The 18,192-nt window shown below is 36.3% G+C and overlaps 1 protein-coding gene across 1 annotated transcript in view; it reads left to right on the top strand.

Moving 5' to 3' along the window:
* The window catches only part of COL3A1 (collagen type III alpha 1 chain), an 87,916-nt gene that overhangs the window by 34,507 nt on the left and 35,217 nt on the right, over positions 1 to 18,192 (top strand). The window contains exons 6-14 of the mRNA XM_075608451.1: positions 3,702 to 3,755; positions 5,142 to 5,195; positions 7,846 to 7,899; positions 9,762 to 9,815; positions 11,034 to 11,087; positions 12,604 to 12,657; positions 13,453 to 13,497; positions 14,196 to 14,249; positions 15,644 to 15,688. Coding sequence (XP_075464566.1) covers positions 3,702 to 3,755; positions 5,142 to 5,195; positions 7,846 to 7,899; positions 9,762 to 9,815; positions 11,034 to 11,087; positions 12,604 to 12,657; positions 13,453 to 13,497; positions 14,196 to 14,249; positions 15,644 to 15,688 — 468 coding nt within the window. The remainder of the gene's footprint in view (positions 1 to 3,701; positions 3,756 to 5,141; positions 5,196 to 7,845; positions 7,900 to 9,761; positions 9,816 to 11,033; positions 11,088 to 12,603; positions 12,658 to 13,452; positions 13,498 to 14,195; positions 14,250 to 15,643; positions 15,689 to 18,192) is intronic.

An 18,192-nucleotide genomic window follows, 5' to 3' on the forward strand; every position in this document is an offset into this window, starting at 1 on the left:
GAAATAGTATATGACACAGTTGTTGAAAGCAAAAAGTCTGTGGCGTGCAGGTTTTCAGAAGTCCTACTACCTCTTGGAAACAATATAGATAGGTCCAGTAGGCCTGCCGGCTTCAGGGGCTGTATCCTAGAACTCCAATAACTTAAGTTGCAATTTACAGTAAGTTACAGAACCTTATTTCCCTCATTAAAGCAACATCTCTGGCCAGTGTTGATTTTCTACATTTAGTAAAAAATCTATGACAACTTTCACTATTTTGTTGCGTTGATTACTGGTGTGACGCATTATGTACATGGATGGTGCTATGCTATACAAATAAAGAAATATACGGTACACACACACACACATATATATATATATATATATATATATATATACTAAAATAAAAACATGAATTAGCATGGAGTATTGGTCAGGACAGTATGAACCATTTCGAGTTTCTAAATCCTTATCCAAAATAAAAACCAGCATTGTATGAAGCAGTTCTTTTAATCTGGTGGCAGGTGGCATCATTGTTCTATGGGAATATCTTTTAGAAAAAACATATTAGGCAATATTTACCAATTGTGGTTTTATAGCATCTCTCATATGGCTATTATCCATTAATTATTGTATTGGATGAATGCAGCTTTCCTTTTGGTTTTGCCACATAATCATTCTTGTCTACCTCATTCATCCATAACCAACTCATTTGATATTCTTAATTTTACAGTTTGCACATAATTGGCAATGCGAAAGCAACGCATTTGAATGCTTTTAACCCAATTTAAGATGTGTTTACTTGTTGTAGATATTAAAAGCATCCTGCAGCAAAGCATGGCAGTTTTACTGGATGTGGCAGTTATTACTAATATGTTCTAAACATATTCTTTATTCTATTATTTCTAAAGAAAAAAAGAGACTTGCAATGTATTAATTCATTTAGCCCTTTTAGCATTAGAGCTGTCTGCAAGTGCAAATTGCAGCCACCTCCACTGAAGGGTTACAAAATCCTATTAATTACATGTTAATATAAAAAATATTCACACAATTGTATTTTCTTCTCTGGAAGCATCACATTATCTTACAATATTACATGTTGCAATACAGTACTCATGTAATATAGGAATATAAATGTAGATATTTCTGAGCAAACAATTATTTGTAATCTATTCTTCCAGTGCTGAAATAGTTCCACAGATAACAATAATAGCAGTTGTTTTAATTTGTCATGACATATTTCTTCAAACATCAACTGTGCAATTTGAAAGACAATGCATGATACGTATGCTTTTAACAAATACTTTTCATTCATCATAATTATTCATTTTATTTTTAATATTGACATTTATTCAAACTAAACCATACTAATTTTTCCACAGTCTGGAGAAGGGGTCTTTCCTAACATACAGTATCATCTCTAACAGGTTTCACCTGTTTTATTTGTAATATTATTACTGTTAACATTTCTTTACTAGGTGACTGTGGCAGGACGGCCTGTGGCCGAGGTCAGACAATAGTCCACACGTGTAGTTTCAGGTTAAAACAAATGTTGAGTGGTTTTATTTCTCCACAGCATAACTAAACATGTGGGCACACCGTCCCTTAAAGGCAAAACCAAAGCAAAATAACAACTACTCCAAATTGGGAGAACTTACTAACAATCCAAGCCCTATCTATTAGGCTGGTTGGCTGGCTATGTCCAGTTACCAAACCTTTAACATACACCACAACAGTCAGGAAACAATATTAATAGTTCTTACTGTGGTTTAGAGAGGGAGAGTTGTGAATTCATCTGTATAGCAGCTGGTCTAGGATAGCTCTGTAGAATGAGACAGCCACCTGCTTACAAGCAATGGCTTCCTTAAATCTCATGCTGGTTGTCAGGTGTGTCTGCTCACTTCCTGATTGCCCAGCTATTCTTCATAGGTTAATCTTCTGAGTGCTGGATGAAGGACTCAGATGTATGTTTCCCAGGCATAACTAGCAGTCCCTGACTTCACCCTGTCACAGTGACACTAACACCATATTCCGTATCAAGTACAATTGGGGTGTGAAAGACAAGAACAATAAGATTGCATACAGCAATAACATTGTGATCAGTTACCAAATATACTAAAAGTTATAAACAACAAAGAATCATCACCAACCCTGAAAGCAGCATACAACAGACATGCAGCAGTACTGATTACTGCAATAAATGGAACATTGTAGAAGATTAATGAAACTACCCATATTTAAGGCTACTATTTGCCGCCTATTTGACATTGTGAGGATCAATTAAGAATATAATACTTGTCACACTGTCAAAATGTCAGTAAGGATAATACACCAACTAAAATGTGTCCACTTCTTTAGTAGTGAAAACATTTTTATACTCAAGAATCCATGTGAGTGATTTGACCATTGAGAAAATAGATTTAAAACTGACTGCCAGAAAGGGATTGAATTTCAAAAAGAAGTCTTTCTCTAAACTAATTGAGGTACTTCCTTTTGGTGGGCAGTCAACAAATTCTAATATTTACTAATGACAGGTGTTTTATAGAGGTGACATGGATAAAGCTTTTCAAATTGCAGCCAATATTAATACTAACCCTTCCAAAAGTCATCCACCAAAAACTCCTTACCCGCAAAATGGATTCTATTTATTCAATGACCTGATGGAGAACCACTATTTGCCAGCTGCTCAAAAGTGTTCACTTCTAATGTTGTGTAAACAAGCTTACAAAGTCTTCTGGTTGCTTAACTGGGCCAACATCGTGGCAGATTTACCAAAGAAAAAAAAATGAACAGCTTTAAACTGGATTCTTTTTTTAATCTACTGCTGTTATCTGCACCACATTTTGTCCCCGTTTTGCAGCATGGAGTTCATGATACAGTACAATACTCCCAATTACTAAAAATCCTGGTAGGTGTGGTGATGAACAGATGCCACAATATATTGTGTATATTTCAACAGCAAAGATTATTATTATTATTACAGTATTATTCCTCCAGTTTTGTGCCTTATTTATAAAAGGATTTGATGATATCAACAAATGATACCATAAAGCTAGAACACACACTGAGCCATATTTACTCAGCGGTACTGAGCCATAAGACACCTTACAGACTACTTACGGAGTCAAGGGTTTTTATGGTTTAGCACTGCTTAGTAACCATGGCTCAATGTATCCAATTCACTTTTAGTTTTTGGGATACAATAATCCGCTTTTACATTTTCTGCATTGCTTGCTTTTGTATCATCTCTACAGAAAGTGGTGGAAGATTGACTACTTACTGCAAATATTTGCCATGTATCACAATGTTTATTTATTCATCATTTGATACTTGGGATCTTCATTGGCCATATGGTTGGATTTTCCCAAGTTTCACAGATGGATAAAATTAAATATTTTAAATCCTTATGTAAATCCAAAATAGCCACTGGAAACATAGGTGGAAAAGATGGAGTTGGACATATTGCACTGACGTTGCCTATACTGATTGGTTAACCAATATTATTCCTCTTGGGTGGAAACTTTAAGTAGCTCCAGAACAGTGTAATACCTATAGCCTATACCTATAGTAGCTGTAATCAATGTGGTTTCCCTGATTCCGATTGCAAATAAAATCCTGCCCAGCACAAACTGCTGCATTATTATATTATCTAATGGACAATATTCAGTTAAAATCTTTTACTGAACACTTATGGGTTTGTTTTTTTTTTTTTTTTCATTTAGGGTGCACCTGGACCCCAAGGTCCTGCAGGCCCACCTGGTCAATCTGGTCAGCCGGTAAGTTATACTTTCAGAATACTAAACTGCATATATTAGTGTTTTAATAACATCCAGCAAATAAAAATGTCACTTGTGAGCACGACAGGCCTGCAACCCTGCTTTTCACCATTATCTCCTAGCACCCAATGCTTCCAGTGCAGCTAGGGATTCTGGGAAATGACATGCACAGTTACATTTTGCTTCAAATCCATTTTAACATGGACCCCTTTAAGCTTATGCCTGCTACATTACACAGCTTTTCAGAGTAGCCTACTAAACATCAAAACTTGGGATCCTATTTTGCTCCAGTCCAAATGTATTAAAACTATCCAAAAACCATTAAAAAGACAAAATATCTTCAATAAAAATAAATATCACTATATCATTATACCTTCCACTCATATCATTCAAAAACAGGCCTGAATCCATTTATTTCATGTTGTCATGCATGTGTGTATGTAAACTATAGTGTGCCTTATATGAAGGAGTTGATTACAGAAAGTACAGTATGTAGAAAATATGACTAAATAAAATAATATAAGACACAGGAGTACAGTAAGTGCATAAACATTAAATACAAACTGGAAGAAATGAATCCTAGTGTCTGCTGATAATTGAGTGGCGCTCTGTGCAATGCAGCATTGCTGTAATTTTTTTTAGTCCAAGAAGTGGTGCACTTGCGGTACTTGGAAGAGCTGCCACAGGTGCTCAGCAATAACAGTCCAGTGTATCAACACCAACCCCTGATAATTCAAAGAGTAGAAAGCAGTGGCACTCACGCAATCTTCAAAATAAATCAAAATTTATTGTGCAGAGATCAACTTTTTAGTAAGCTTGCGAACCTTTAAAGGTTTGTTGTTGTTTTTTAAACCACGTGAGTCCCACTGCTTTTTACTCTTTATTAAGTAAAATAAAATAGTTAGGCAAACTTTATCATTCATTCCCAGACAATGACTGATGATAGGAATCAGAAATACTGCACTATATTTATCAAAGATGAAATTCCATTGGTTTCAATTGGAATATTTTTCTTGGTAAATTTAGTACAGTTTTGTGCCCTAATTGTGTAGCTGGGAGACTTTGATCAATTGTTCCAGTGAATTTTGTCATGAAAGAACGGCTCGCTTTTCTAAAAACTTGAAGGAGGACAGAATTCTTACTATCCTTTGTACCTGCCCCTTTTTCTGTCCTATTTAAAAGTATAGGGGGGCTTGTGTATATGATTCCCATTTCAGACTGCTAGCATGTACTGTATGATCACTGCATGTAGTGTCCTTCAAAAAATATCACATCTACTACAGTACTAAACAAATACTACAGCTTGTTTTATCTAACTACTCCCTTAATTGTAAAGTTACATTTAATTTGCTTATTATGCACTTTGTGTTTACTTTGTTCCAACAGGGACCTCATGGATATCAAGGTCCCCCTGGTGAGTCTGGACAGCCTGGCCCTCCTGTAAGTATCTATTTTTATAACACTGTGTTTAAGTATATTGTGATACAGAAGTTAATCTTATAAATGGAATATGCAAAACAGCATGAATAAGTCATAGAAATGGCATTGGTTCAACTTAAAGCAGCAATCTGCGTTGCTCAGGTTTTTTTGTGTGGAGGGATGGGGGATTTCTACGCAACTTAGTAGTTGGTAACAACCTGTAAATCGGCAGAGCTAAGACAATATGGTCTCCCGGTCAGCCTTGGCAAAAATAAACTAAAAATATATTTTGATGTGTACAGTTTTCTATTGGCGACCAAGGGGTCATATTTCTCATTTTTTGCAAGAAAAGATTAAAAAAAAGTAAAAGCCAATTTTATTAAAGAAAAAGGGGGGGGGGGTCTTCGTGGAATCCTCCGAATCTTCTAACGTAAAACAAAAGTAATACTCATTTTGTAGGTATTGCTGCTTAAGTTAAGTTAAGTTAAGTATCTTAACTTCTCCTTCCTCTTTCCTAGTCCTTGGAAGAGGGAGGAGATTGTGTACAAAATGTACTACTGCTAATTCCTTGTGTTATGTAAACAAGTTAAACAACAGTCCCATTTTGACAAAGGCTCTCTCAAGATAAAAACATTAGCTTTAAAAAATATTTACAATATAAATACTTATACTGTACTTAGGGTGACCATACATCTTGGTTTAGCCGGGACAATCCCAGATTTTCATTAAATGTTCCGATGTCCCGACAATTTTCTCAAACTCGTTCAAATGTCCCGGTTTTTATCTTCTCCCTGATTGGACTCAATTAAAACTCTTAAAACCGTAAAAATAGACACAGCATGTTTTTATGTGATCGATTATATCAAAGAGTGAACATTTTAAATATATTGGTAAACTATGTAAACAATTTATTAATATAAACCTAACCATTGTTTTGCTTTTTGTTTATGTTAGGAAACGGAAATAAATCAATAATACAACATAAATAGAGACGCTATTAAAACAAATACTGTACCATTATACTATATATATTTTTAAGTGATGTCATTAGTTTTATAAATCATTTTTTAATGTGTCCCGATTTCTACTTTTGATAATCTGGACACCCTACTTATACTTCTTTGATCTTCAAAAAAAAACATGAGTCTTCAATATTTGACCCATTAAACCTATCACCCATAAGCCTACCATTTGCATTAGTTCTTAGTACCAGATCCACTAAACGGTACTAAGCGATAGCACCCCCATTCATGTATTGTTTTTGTGGATTTGGACTCCCGTAAGACATTTACTTTTTATAGAAAAGTGCAGTTTGTGCAGTCAGCCTCTAGATGTCACTCATACAAACACAAAGGAAATGAAACAAGTAGGCAATTGCAACATTCAATAACGACAAACATTTATTACATGCTCATACAATAAACTGGTGATAAGTAAAAGGTCATACTTGGGGTATATAACAGTGCAACAAATTTGCAGGGAGGGTTTCCAAGGGTGTCAATGTTACAGTATTAGTGCTTTGAACCCTTCTGCATGTCACACACTGCGAAGACACTCACAAATATCTGAAAGAGTCTTCTACCCAAATGTCTTGTGCCCTTCATGCATATCCTATAGACACTCTTATGCACCCCATGCACATATTTGATGGATTACTCTACTACAAAAATAGGTACTGTATACCTACTAAGGTGTGGAATACAAAAAAAGGGGATGTGAGGGAAGGGGAAGGGAAGGTGTGGGGAAGTGGATTGGGCGCTCCCAAGTGATCCAATAATGTGGTTTAAGAATACAACTAATATACACACAATATAACACCAATAGTGAAAAAATATAAGTGTAAAGAGCAGCTCAACTTCCTCTGATGGGACAGTTCCGGGTCCCAGAAGGGTAGATTGTTTCTTGGAGATGAGGAGGAGCGCAAGCAGGTGTAGCAAAATATGCAAAAAAGAGAATAACATATATAGTGCAGATGGTAAACACTGTGCTGATAGATGTAATCTATAGAATTGAACTCACATAGATCGCAGAAAATATCACGTGTCAGAGATCCTTCTCTCTCTGACTGGAGCCCTTTGAATGGTAACAGGGAAATCCCTCAAGGCACGGATATGTATGGATAAGAAGAAAAGCCACAATAGTGCATACTATTCCAATAATGTATTAATCAGACAATCTCGAATTTTCCCCCATAATTTGGTAACAAAACAATCCAAAACCAAACAAATCAAGTTTTGGCATAACCAAAACCCAAACACATTTTTTTTTAGAACCAAACCCACATCCAAAGCACAAAGTTTTAGAACTAAAACGATCACACTGGTGAAAGAGCTAAACCCTACCGTTGGTTTCCCTGATGCACTGACACATCTTTAGGACACCCTTTTGCTACTAGCACCTTAGTCCAGTTTTGCAAAGAGCTCAAAAGGGTTGTATGGTGCTATCTTAAGATAACCGTCATAGCATACCAATTAGCATACTGCCAAAATAAATATTTCATATAAGAGATATAGAAAAACAATTAGGCTTGATCTTATTTACCAGGATGTATGTTGACCTTCATAAGGGACTTCAGAGTGAAGTTAGATTATTTGGGGATTTAGACATTAAACTTTTAGACTGTTCTGTGCATATTACACCATGCTTATAGAACATCTGTCTTTTTTTCTAGGGACCTTCAGGTGCAGCTGGACACATGGGCCCCGTTGGTCCATCAGGAAAAGATGTAAGTACAGTCCTAATAATTCGACTTGATTACACACAATGCATGCACTAAATGAACGGATAATCTTCCCAAGTTTTGCAGTACAGCATCCATTTACTCCAGTTAAAAACATAAGCCTATGAATTATAATATTAGTATGGCCATAGTCCATGTATAATATGCTGTAGGGCCGTCATCTCTTTGCTCAGAAATATTTGAGCTCTATTCATCTGAATTAAATATTTCCAATCAGAGTGATGACAGCTCCACAGCACATTGAATAAGGACTCTTGTCACTGAAAAGATTAAGTAATTTAGTACAGTTTATACATTTAATGCACTAATATGCTAAATAAATGTGATCTATATTAATCTGACAAACAACAAGGCAAAGACCAGTTTTTATATCAACTTTGTAATATACAAGCAGTTCTGATGCTTCAACTTTTTGAACAGATATACGATTGTGTACTGTAACCTCATAAGCAGCTGTAATAAGAATTGTTTAATTTTTGATATATAATCATAGAGGATAGGAATTAAATATGCAGCTGTTTATTCCGTAGCGAATTAGATTAGTCTGTTTAGGATGCAATTATTTGAATCAGTTGACTATTTTGCCTCTTAAAGCAGCAGTTCTATCTATTCATCCACTAATAGATAAGTAGCAAAGTTAATAGTGCCAGTATAATATCCTCAGTACAGTATTGAGGTAGTTAGGTACAGAAGGAAATGTAGTTGCAAAACATACGGCAGAGTTTTTTTTAAGTAGGATACGTGTACTACTTCTTCCTTTCGTGTGTGTGTGTGTGTGTGTCAGTAAGTCAGGAAGGGATCCAATATACCTGCACAGCACAGGGGTCGAAAAAATAGAGTATTTATTTCATCCAAGAAGCAAACAACTGTTTTATCCTTTTTGGGGTGTCTTGGCTCTTTATCCTTAGTTCTAAGTAACTAGAAGGCTGTAGCTGAGGGACATTAATAATGCAACCTGCTCAACCCCTTATCTGTCTGTGGTGACACTGCTGGTTTCAAAAGTAGACCTAACAGCTACTGTAATTTAACAGAATAATATAATTGTGTTCTATAAATTGGTCAGTATACATAACACAGTTCTGTACATAGAATATGATTATACAGGCAGTCCTCGTTTTACAACGCTTCGCTTTACAACGAATGGCTTATCCAACGCTATGCAATGCATACCTATGTTCATTTTTACAACGCCAAAACGGCTTATCAATGCTCTTACAACGCTTTGCAAAGTTGTTTCTGTGTATATAATATATAATATTATATAATATAATATTATGTTATACTATATAATATATTATATTATTATATTTTATGTTATATTATATATATAATACAGTATACAGTATACACTATATAATTTATGTGTGTGCTGCATATCTTATTGCCTGCATAAAATATTTGGTGTATTTTAGTGTTAAAAATGCCTTCAGGAACGGAACCTTTCATTTAAACAGTATTCCTATAGGAAAACGTGTTTCGCTTTAAGACGTTTCGCTATCCAACGCCATTTTGAGTAACGTATTGTGTCGGATAACCGAGGACTGCCTGTATTATTATGTTGTCTGAGGCACCGGGAGATAAGGGGACTTTCCCAATGACAGCTGACATTAGAATGGAAATCTACTTCGATAATAGTTTTCTTACCAGCTTTTCCTACAGCCTTTAAGAGCACATGTTGCCTTCTGCACATTACTATTTGAGTCAACTGAAAAGGGATATGGTGTTAAATTTGCACCAAATAATAAACTCTCTCTCTGCCAGAAGGGTCAGAAATGCACAGACACCTCTGGCAATGAAACAGTTAATGTTGAATTATGATTTTTTTTTTTTACCATTGTTTTTACCAGGGAGAATCTGGAAGACCTGGCAGACCTGGAGAACGTGGAACACCTGGTCCCCCTGTAAGACAATCTACATGCATGTCCATGATAATGTGTTTAACCATATCCACAATATACAGATGTATAGGTGCAGGTTTCTAATTCTATGTTCTCTGAGTGATGTGTTGGGATATATTGAGATGTTTTGCACCAAGACTGCCATTGACCATTATGGAAACTCCCTATGGGGAGGGATTCATGAAGCTCCAATAATAGGTATTGGACCTTGTTAACTGTCAGTGGCTTGAATGGCTGTAAACGCTGATCCAGCTTTGATAGTCATTAACGGATTTTCATGAATCCCCCCTTTGCACTTTACTGGGATATATTGTTTTATCTGGGGGAACAATATCACATACTACATCTGTAGAACAAGATACTAAATGTGGATACAGTAGGCGCTAGATAATCAGGATTCAGCTTTTATGACATTATTATTCTATTCTAGCATTTGTATTATTATTATTATTATAGAATATTGTGTAACAAAGCAAATAACTAAAACATGCCTTTGTTACAGAAAACCAATTGCGTTTTGTTTTCAAAATCAGTTCATTTATTAACTTTTTAATGAGAAATGTAATACATTTAAAGATATTTTGATTATTCATATTTATATAAGTATTTTTGGTTTTAAAACTATATTTAACATATACATTTCACCACATTTTGTTACACGTATAGTTTAGATAGCCACAATAGATATTAAGGATGGGCAGGTACGTTGGTTCGAAATCCGCACTTTGCGAATCTCGGTGTACACTGTGGTGTCTACAGTAAGTCAAGGTCCGGAACAAATTTTCAAATACCAGTCAAAACATGAGAGAAGCTTTTTTTAGTAAACATAGCGACTTTTTCGGAGTTTGGGGGGATGGGGGGTTGTTTTGTTTTAGAAATCGGGAAAACCTTGAGTTTGCAAACAAAGAACTCACAAAGTATTGCACAACTGTTCAAATTTCCAAAAAGTTTTGAAAGATTTTCCTGCTCATTTTGAGGTTATTATAAACAAAACACCAGTGAGAAGAGTACACATCCTTAATAGATACAGGAGAAGGTACTACAAAATAAAATAACAAGGTGCACAGATACTGTGTTTTGAGTGGATCTCACATTAATAAATTCACACGTTTAGTCAAAGAATACAATTTTCCGATGTTTATACACATATATACATGAAAACATATGATTTTTTTGATAGTGTATTACCTTAGTTAAACATTACATTTTGTTCATTATTAGGGCACCAAAGGTCCCAATGGTATGTCTGGATTCCCTGGTATGAAAGGCCACAGGGTAAGTATTATAATATAGGTACACTGTACTATATAAATATATTGTATATTATAGTATACTGAAGTATTATACAGTAGCAATTATCAGCACCTTCAGTATTGGAGTGATCTGCACTTAAAAATGTATATATATATTCTGATGGATAAGGATAATGTGTTAAAAAATGATATTTTGTATATACATCTGTATCAATGAAAAAAACACTCAGATTCAAATAGTTAAAAAAAAAGTTCCCAAAAAATGTCAAATATTTAAACTGCACATTTATATGCATAACAGGTATTCTCAAAGCATTTGATGCCTCTTCAGATTTTATTTGCCAAAAAAGTTTCAACTCAAACTATGGTTTAGATCAGGAGTTGCCACTCCAGTCCTCAAGGGCCACCAACAGGCCAGGCTTTCAGGATATCCCTGTTCAGCACAGGTGGCTCAATCATAATGACTGAGCCACTGAAACAGGGATTTCCTTAAAACCTGTTCTGTTGGTGGCCCTTGAGTACTGGAGTTAGCTACTCCTGGTTTAGATGAATGTGCATAGAGAAGACAATAGTCCCAAGTATAGAGTAGTACGGGTTAAACACATATCTATGTAACCTACTAAAGCAACAGTTACCTGCTTTATACCTGTATTTTATACCTCTTTTGCATTTCTTTATTACCTTATTGTCATGGGACAATCTCAAATGTCCATCCAAATCTATAGTATGCTGCTTCTTGACCATTGGACAGGAAGCCAGACATACAGGTCACTTCCTGTTCAGTCATACAGTACCCAGTAATGATACAATCATGATCTATTATAAATAAAAATTAACAAGTAAGTTTTAGGTTTTAGACATTATCCAAACAGAAATAGTCCAGGATAAATTATAGATTTACTGAGTGTATTTAGGCATTATGTTTCTTCTGCTGCTTTAGATTTTTTTGGATTATATTTCTATAAATATTCTGGTCTGTTTTAGAGATGATGAAAGATACAGCCCCATATTTACTAAACAGTGCTATTCCAGAAGACACCTTCCGGCTCGACAAGACATCATAAAGCCCATTTAAATGTATGGGCTGTAAGGTTTCTACAGGGCCTAAAGTTGTCTTAAGGCAGTGCTGCGCAAATGTTTTCAGCTGGTGCCCCCTTCCTGGGAGCCGAAGCGTTCGTGCCCGCCCTCCACCGAAGGCACGGCTTCAAATGACGTTGCGGGTCATGTCACATGGCCCCACCGCATCATTTGACGCCGCGTTGCCACGGCGATGTGTTTCCGAAGACCCGGCTGCCAGAAGGTAAGTGAGGTTACAGAGGCCTCACGCCTCCCCCGGCATTAAATTAAATGCCTGGGGGAAAAGCGCGGGGCCTTTGTAACAGCCCGCGCCCCCCCCCTGAAAAGTACCTTCTTCTGCACCACTGATGTAGAACAACCTAGACCAATTCAGCTTTCATTTTTAGAGCAAACACCAGCATGTGCAATAATAAAAGCTACAGAGGAATACATTATAGTATTTAATGGTTTTCTCTACACAGGGCATTGATGGAAGAGATGGTGCAAAAGGTGACTCGGGTGCTCCTGGATTGAGGGTAATAAAAGAATCTACTGTATTTTCTAGAAAATCAATAGATAATCATATGAGAACTTCAGTATTAGGTGATAACTTTTTATTTTAATCATAGAAATAGAGCAGTGCCCTACTGAACAGCAGATTTATTGTATCTAGATGAAATAAGAGTTACCTGAGATCAGCACAGATGCAATGGTTGCACACTGTGTATTCCATAAAGTATCTCTATTAGGACTGAGAATACTGATCATCTCTCTCTAAATGTCAGAGATTTTCTGGCACTTAACGAAAAAGTGCAAGCCATTTCTCTGATAGGAGCTCTAATATACTAGTTAGTATGTTTGAGTTTTAATTTAAGTTCAGAGGTTCTCAGCTGGGTCTCAGCTGAATGTAATTTAAATAGGTCATACAATATCTTATGCCATAGAACTGCTTTGTAAATATACTGTTTGGTCCGCAATGTTCAGGGAGCCCTTGTTTGTCAACTAAGTATTTTGTTGGTACTGTAGCTTGGAACTAGCTGAGTAAATAATTACATACTTAACAATGTATACATTACATAAAGTATATTGATAGCATATCTGTATCTGTATCTACACAATGTATATATTGTATGTTTAAATATGCTTGTAAAAGTCCACTTACTTTACAACAACAAAAAGTTTGTTTTATAGCACATATCACATACAAAAATGCTACAGGTCTATAATTTCTAATATTTCAGATGAATATCATATCATATTAAAATGATATTATTATTATTATTTATTATTGTATATTATTTACTGAATTTGTATTTTTCTTTATTTATTAGGGTGAATCTGGTAGTGCTGGTGACAATGGAATGCCTGGCGCAGCGGTAATTAATATTGTTATTATGTATTAAACATTATATAACCAAAAAACAAGGTACAAGGTATTTTATAAATATTATTTTATAAATAGGGCTGGAGGAAAGTAATGTATTGTTAAATTAGAAAGGTATGCATGAAGGATATGAAGATCAAATAAATGGATGCCTAATTTTCAGTACTAAGCCCTATTGAACACGGCTTAGTAACACAAAAGTGATCTAAATCAGTGGCTGTTTTATCATGAGATTTTGTAATATAACATGCATGTACAGTGTTTAAGTGTACAGTATACCTATGGAACGTGTAGAATGTACTGTACAAGTACTGTGTAAAACTACTGCTATTATAGTGGCCACTGAAACAGGTCAGATCTATACACAGAATAGCTTTTCTAAAGATTCAAAAAATATATTTAGGCTAGGTTACTCCCATTGTTTTATCATGTTATGTGCTACTAAGTGTAACTTTTATCTGTACAAATTAGTAAAATGTCTAAGATTAGCCAACATTTCCTTTGACATTTTCTCCCGTTCATGTTATCTTTGGTGCTTGACAAGGTAGGGATTGGAAAGTAAGTCCGGATCCCCTTCTATGCATATGGAGACAGTATAATAAATAGTTGCTTTGTAGTACACCCCAGTATGCTATGATTATACTCCAGATTTTCTAACTAATATTTTCAATTCATCTTGATTCATTGTAGGGGCCAAGAGGACAAGCTGGTGAGAGAGGTCGTCCTGGAGGTTCTGGACCAGCTGTAAGTAAAATGGACATCACCTGTAAATCATTATTCAGATGCGAGTAAAGACACAGGCCATTGAAAGAAAATGGTCACAGCATTTATTCACATTGTCCTTACTAGGTTGAAGCTTGTATGCTTGTCATATTCTTTACACACCTCAGCCTAAAGCACTGAGGTAAAGTAGCTATAGATACTGTACATCATATTTGACTCATATACATATACAGTATTTGTTACATACTTATGTCATTTATATAAGTGATCATCCAACGTAACCATACTGTAATTTGCAATACACTCAATATTCCACCATTTCCCGGCCCCACCTGTTGCAACCTGCCCTTAATTTTGCCAATTACCATCCATAGGAATGTAATGCCTTTTAGCCAAAGCCCTATTTAGCCACCTGCATAACTTTACACTGTTTGGTAAAGTGTTCATGCTTCTGTACTTCTCAAAGATCTCTCCCATATTAGCATATCATTTGATTACTAAATAACCTACTGTATTATACAACCCAATCCTTGGTGTCACAGATGTTGCCACCTACATTGTATTTGGTGATAGCACAGCATATTTCACTATAACTTAGAATATCATAGTTGGTTATGTATCAACGTCTCCCAGCTGCAAAAGGGGGGGAGAGGGGAGGTGGTCAAAACAAGCAAAAAAACTGCACCAAATATAGAAAATTTAAACATGCCATAGGAAACAATGGGATGGGATTTTTAACTTTGATCAATTTGATGCAGTTTTTCCACTCCAGTTTTGTCCCACTTGTGCTGTACATCTAGGAAACTTTATTACATGACACATACTGTAGTTTACATGGTATTTAGACGCATATATTAGCTGAGCAGTCTTTTGCCTGAATACTGTACACTTTCTGGTGCTGAAAGACAATTTACAAATATGCCGTAAAATGTCTTCCATTGCCAGAAGGTGCAAATAATTCAGTCGCACATACAGTAAATAATCTCTGTACCTTACTCCACACATGGACATATTTATAGCACTAAGTAGTCCTGCTACGTATAAGGCACTTTCTGGGGTTGGGAGATAACACAGTGCTGCCTGTAAATTGTCTTCTGGCACTGGGAAGTGTCTCAAAGCAAAAGACTGCTTAGTAAAAAATGGGACGTAATCCCTTCACTGATTGACTGGACTAGAATACTGAACAAAGTAATAATGCAGTGAAAATTCAGTTCCATAGAAAAGTCACTGCATTTAATCCTTTCACTGCATGACTGTAGTGGAATGCAGCAGAATGTTAAAGGACAATAAACAGTGAGAGGGTTAAGGGAATGCATGTTTATCTTGTATAATTCTGTAGTTCTGTGTTTGAACTGAAAGCTCTTTTTTATGATCTGCTTTTCTAATGTACAATACTCTCTTGGTTTTGATTTCAGGGTGCTCGTGGTAATGATGGAGCTCCTGGTGCTTCCGGTCAACCTGTAAGAACATTTCGCCAGTCTTTTGGGGGGAGCAAGGGGGTTCAAGATAAGAGAATTTCAGAACCAACAACATTGTAATGAAGTATATGTAGGGTTGCCAGGTGGCTTGTCCAAAAATACTGGACAAAATGGTGAAAGGTGCGACGCTCGCAAGAATCGTTGGCGGGGAAGAATGTTATTTATAAATGACCTGACTGTTACGTAATTTTTTCTAAATTTCAATCCAAGTATTCACCAATTTGCACCAATTTATATTCTGTTTCGTAAAAATCTGGAGAGGAGTCTTGGGAGGGGGTGCCCTTCTGAGGATTTTATTAGGAAATAGAATATGAAATAGTGCAAATTGATGCAAATTAGTGCATGCTTGGAGTGAAATTTAGAACAAATGACGTAATGGTCAGATCATTTATAAATAACTTACCTGCAATCATACTGTACATGGAGAGCAATACTAATCTTAATGCTCCTCCCACAAATTTCAACATTGTTGCATTCCTCCTCATCCTCTTTCTCTCCCCTTATCCTCTCTCCCTCCCACCCCTTTCATCCTCTCACCTCCCTCCCCTCATCCTCTCTCACCCCCCCCACCCTCCATCCTGTCATTATCACTCCCACAGGACAGCCAGAGAAAACGCGCACACACACAAAACAGTACAAGTATAAATACACACACCAGGACAAAACAGAACAAATACACACAGGACACAGGCAGACAGGACACAGCCTCACCTCTCTCTGCTCCATGCTTTTCCTCTGCCCTTTGGCCCCACCCCCAAGGCTCCTACCACCTGCTCCTGATTGGCTGCATTACACAGCAGCAGCCAATCAGGATGGAGTAAGCTGCCAAGTCCCCTCACAGCAGCAGCCCTGCTCTATCCCTTCTCGGGGGAAATACCCCGATTGGTTACTAAGTCCAGAGACATAATACCGGACACATAAATGTCCGGTATTATCTCTCATTTTTTACCGGACAGAGTAACCAAATACCGGACTGTCTGGTTCAATACTGGACAGCTGGCAACCCTAAGTATATGTGCAAGACTCGATAAGTAACCACAATTAAGACACAACGAGAATAGCCACTCTATACTGCTGTACTGAATACATTATAGGGCTTCTGTATTAAGTGGTGCAAAAAGTGGTTTAAAAAATGTGCACCTGGTTTCAACCCTTTGAGTGCTGGATGGACCAGGGTGCCTGAATGCCACGTTTCCTCCAGGACAATGTGGTCCTGAGATTGCTTTCAATAGCCCCAGGAGTCCCCATGATGTAATAACGACTTCCTAAGGTAGTCAATGACTAAGGGAGGTAGGGTAAGACCCATTAAAAGCAATGTAGAGTTGTTTTATTTCATACATTTTCAGCCGGGAGATGCATATTATTATCCTTCTATTGAACTATTATACAAACACACTAAAGTTTTAGTCATCATGTGCATCAGGTCTCAGTGCAAGATAAACATTATGAGAGCTTTCCATTTAATACACGTCTGTTTGTTTATCACAGAGAGAGATTTAATTACAGTATATAACTCCAAGTACTGTTACTATATTACACTGTCAGACATACCTGTGAACATCTGTGACATACCTGGTAAATATGCTAATTTGAATTCTCAATATATTTAGCATATTCAAATTAGCTTCTTTCAAAGGCATATTTGCTGTATTTACAGATATCTCCCCACATGCAGTATACAGATGTAGCAGATGTTTTTTTTTTGTTTGTTTTTTTAACCCCTGCCAATGTGGATAACAAGAAATAACACTGAAATTAATAGTGTGTTAAAGAGATAGCTCACGCATTACCATAATTTTCAATAATATCAAATTATTTCTTGCAATACATATTTCAGTCGCGTTAACGCATCGCATTGTGATAAAGCATGCGATAACGATGGCTACACCTGTGAGTGACTCTATTTGGAGGTATTTAAGTAAATGGACCATGTACTAAATAGGACTACATTCTCTCCCTATATATCTCTGTTTTTCCTTCTATCTCCGATCAGACAAAGTCATTTCATGCTCTGGATGGGCGTGAATCTGATCTATTAACGTAGCATTTTTTTAAAAAACTTTGCCGATTTTTAAATGTTGCAGATTTTTAGTCTGGTGTACTGTATAGTGGTCTATTTATACCTACCAACTAAAAAAAAGTCAGCAGTATGATATCCGAGCCAGCCTTTCACCAGATCTGACTCTACAATACCAAAGTTGCTAACAAACCAACAAATGGGAATACAAATTCAGGACTGGATCCTAATCCCACTGTGGACTTGGGTTCAGTTATCAAGTATACTTATATCATGCGGCAACAGCTAAAGCACTTACAGTACCACATAGCAATAGCTAAAGTACTTTCATGATTGTTCCTCGTGTGTTTATGGTATAAGAATGCAAAGTTTACTGATACTCTGTACTACAACTCTGAGTTTAAGTTATAATCTATTTGCTGTTTGCATTTCCAAAAAAACTTCTTGTTTCTTGTACCTAATAAAATGC

This window comes from Ascaphus truei, chromosome 7, assembly GCF_040206685.1.
Source record: "Ascaphus truei isolate aAscTru1 chromosome 7, aAscTru1.hap1, whole genome shotgun sequence".
Classification (NCBI taxonomy): Eukaryota; Metazoa; Chordata; class Amphibia; order Anura; family Ascaphidae; genus Ascaphus; species Ascaphus truei.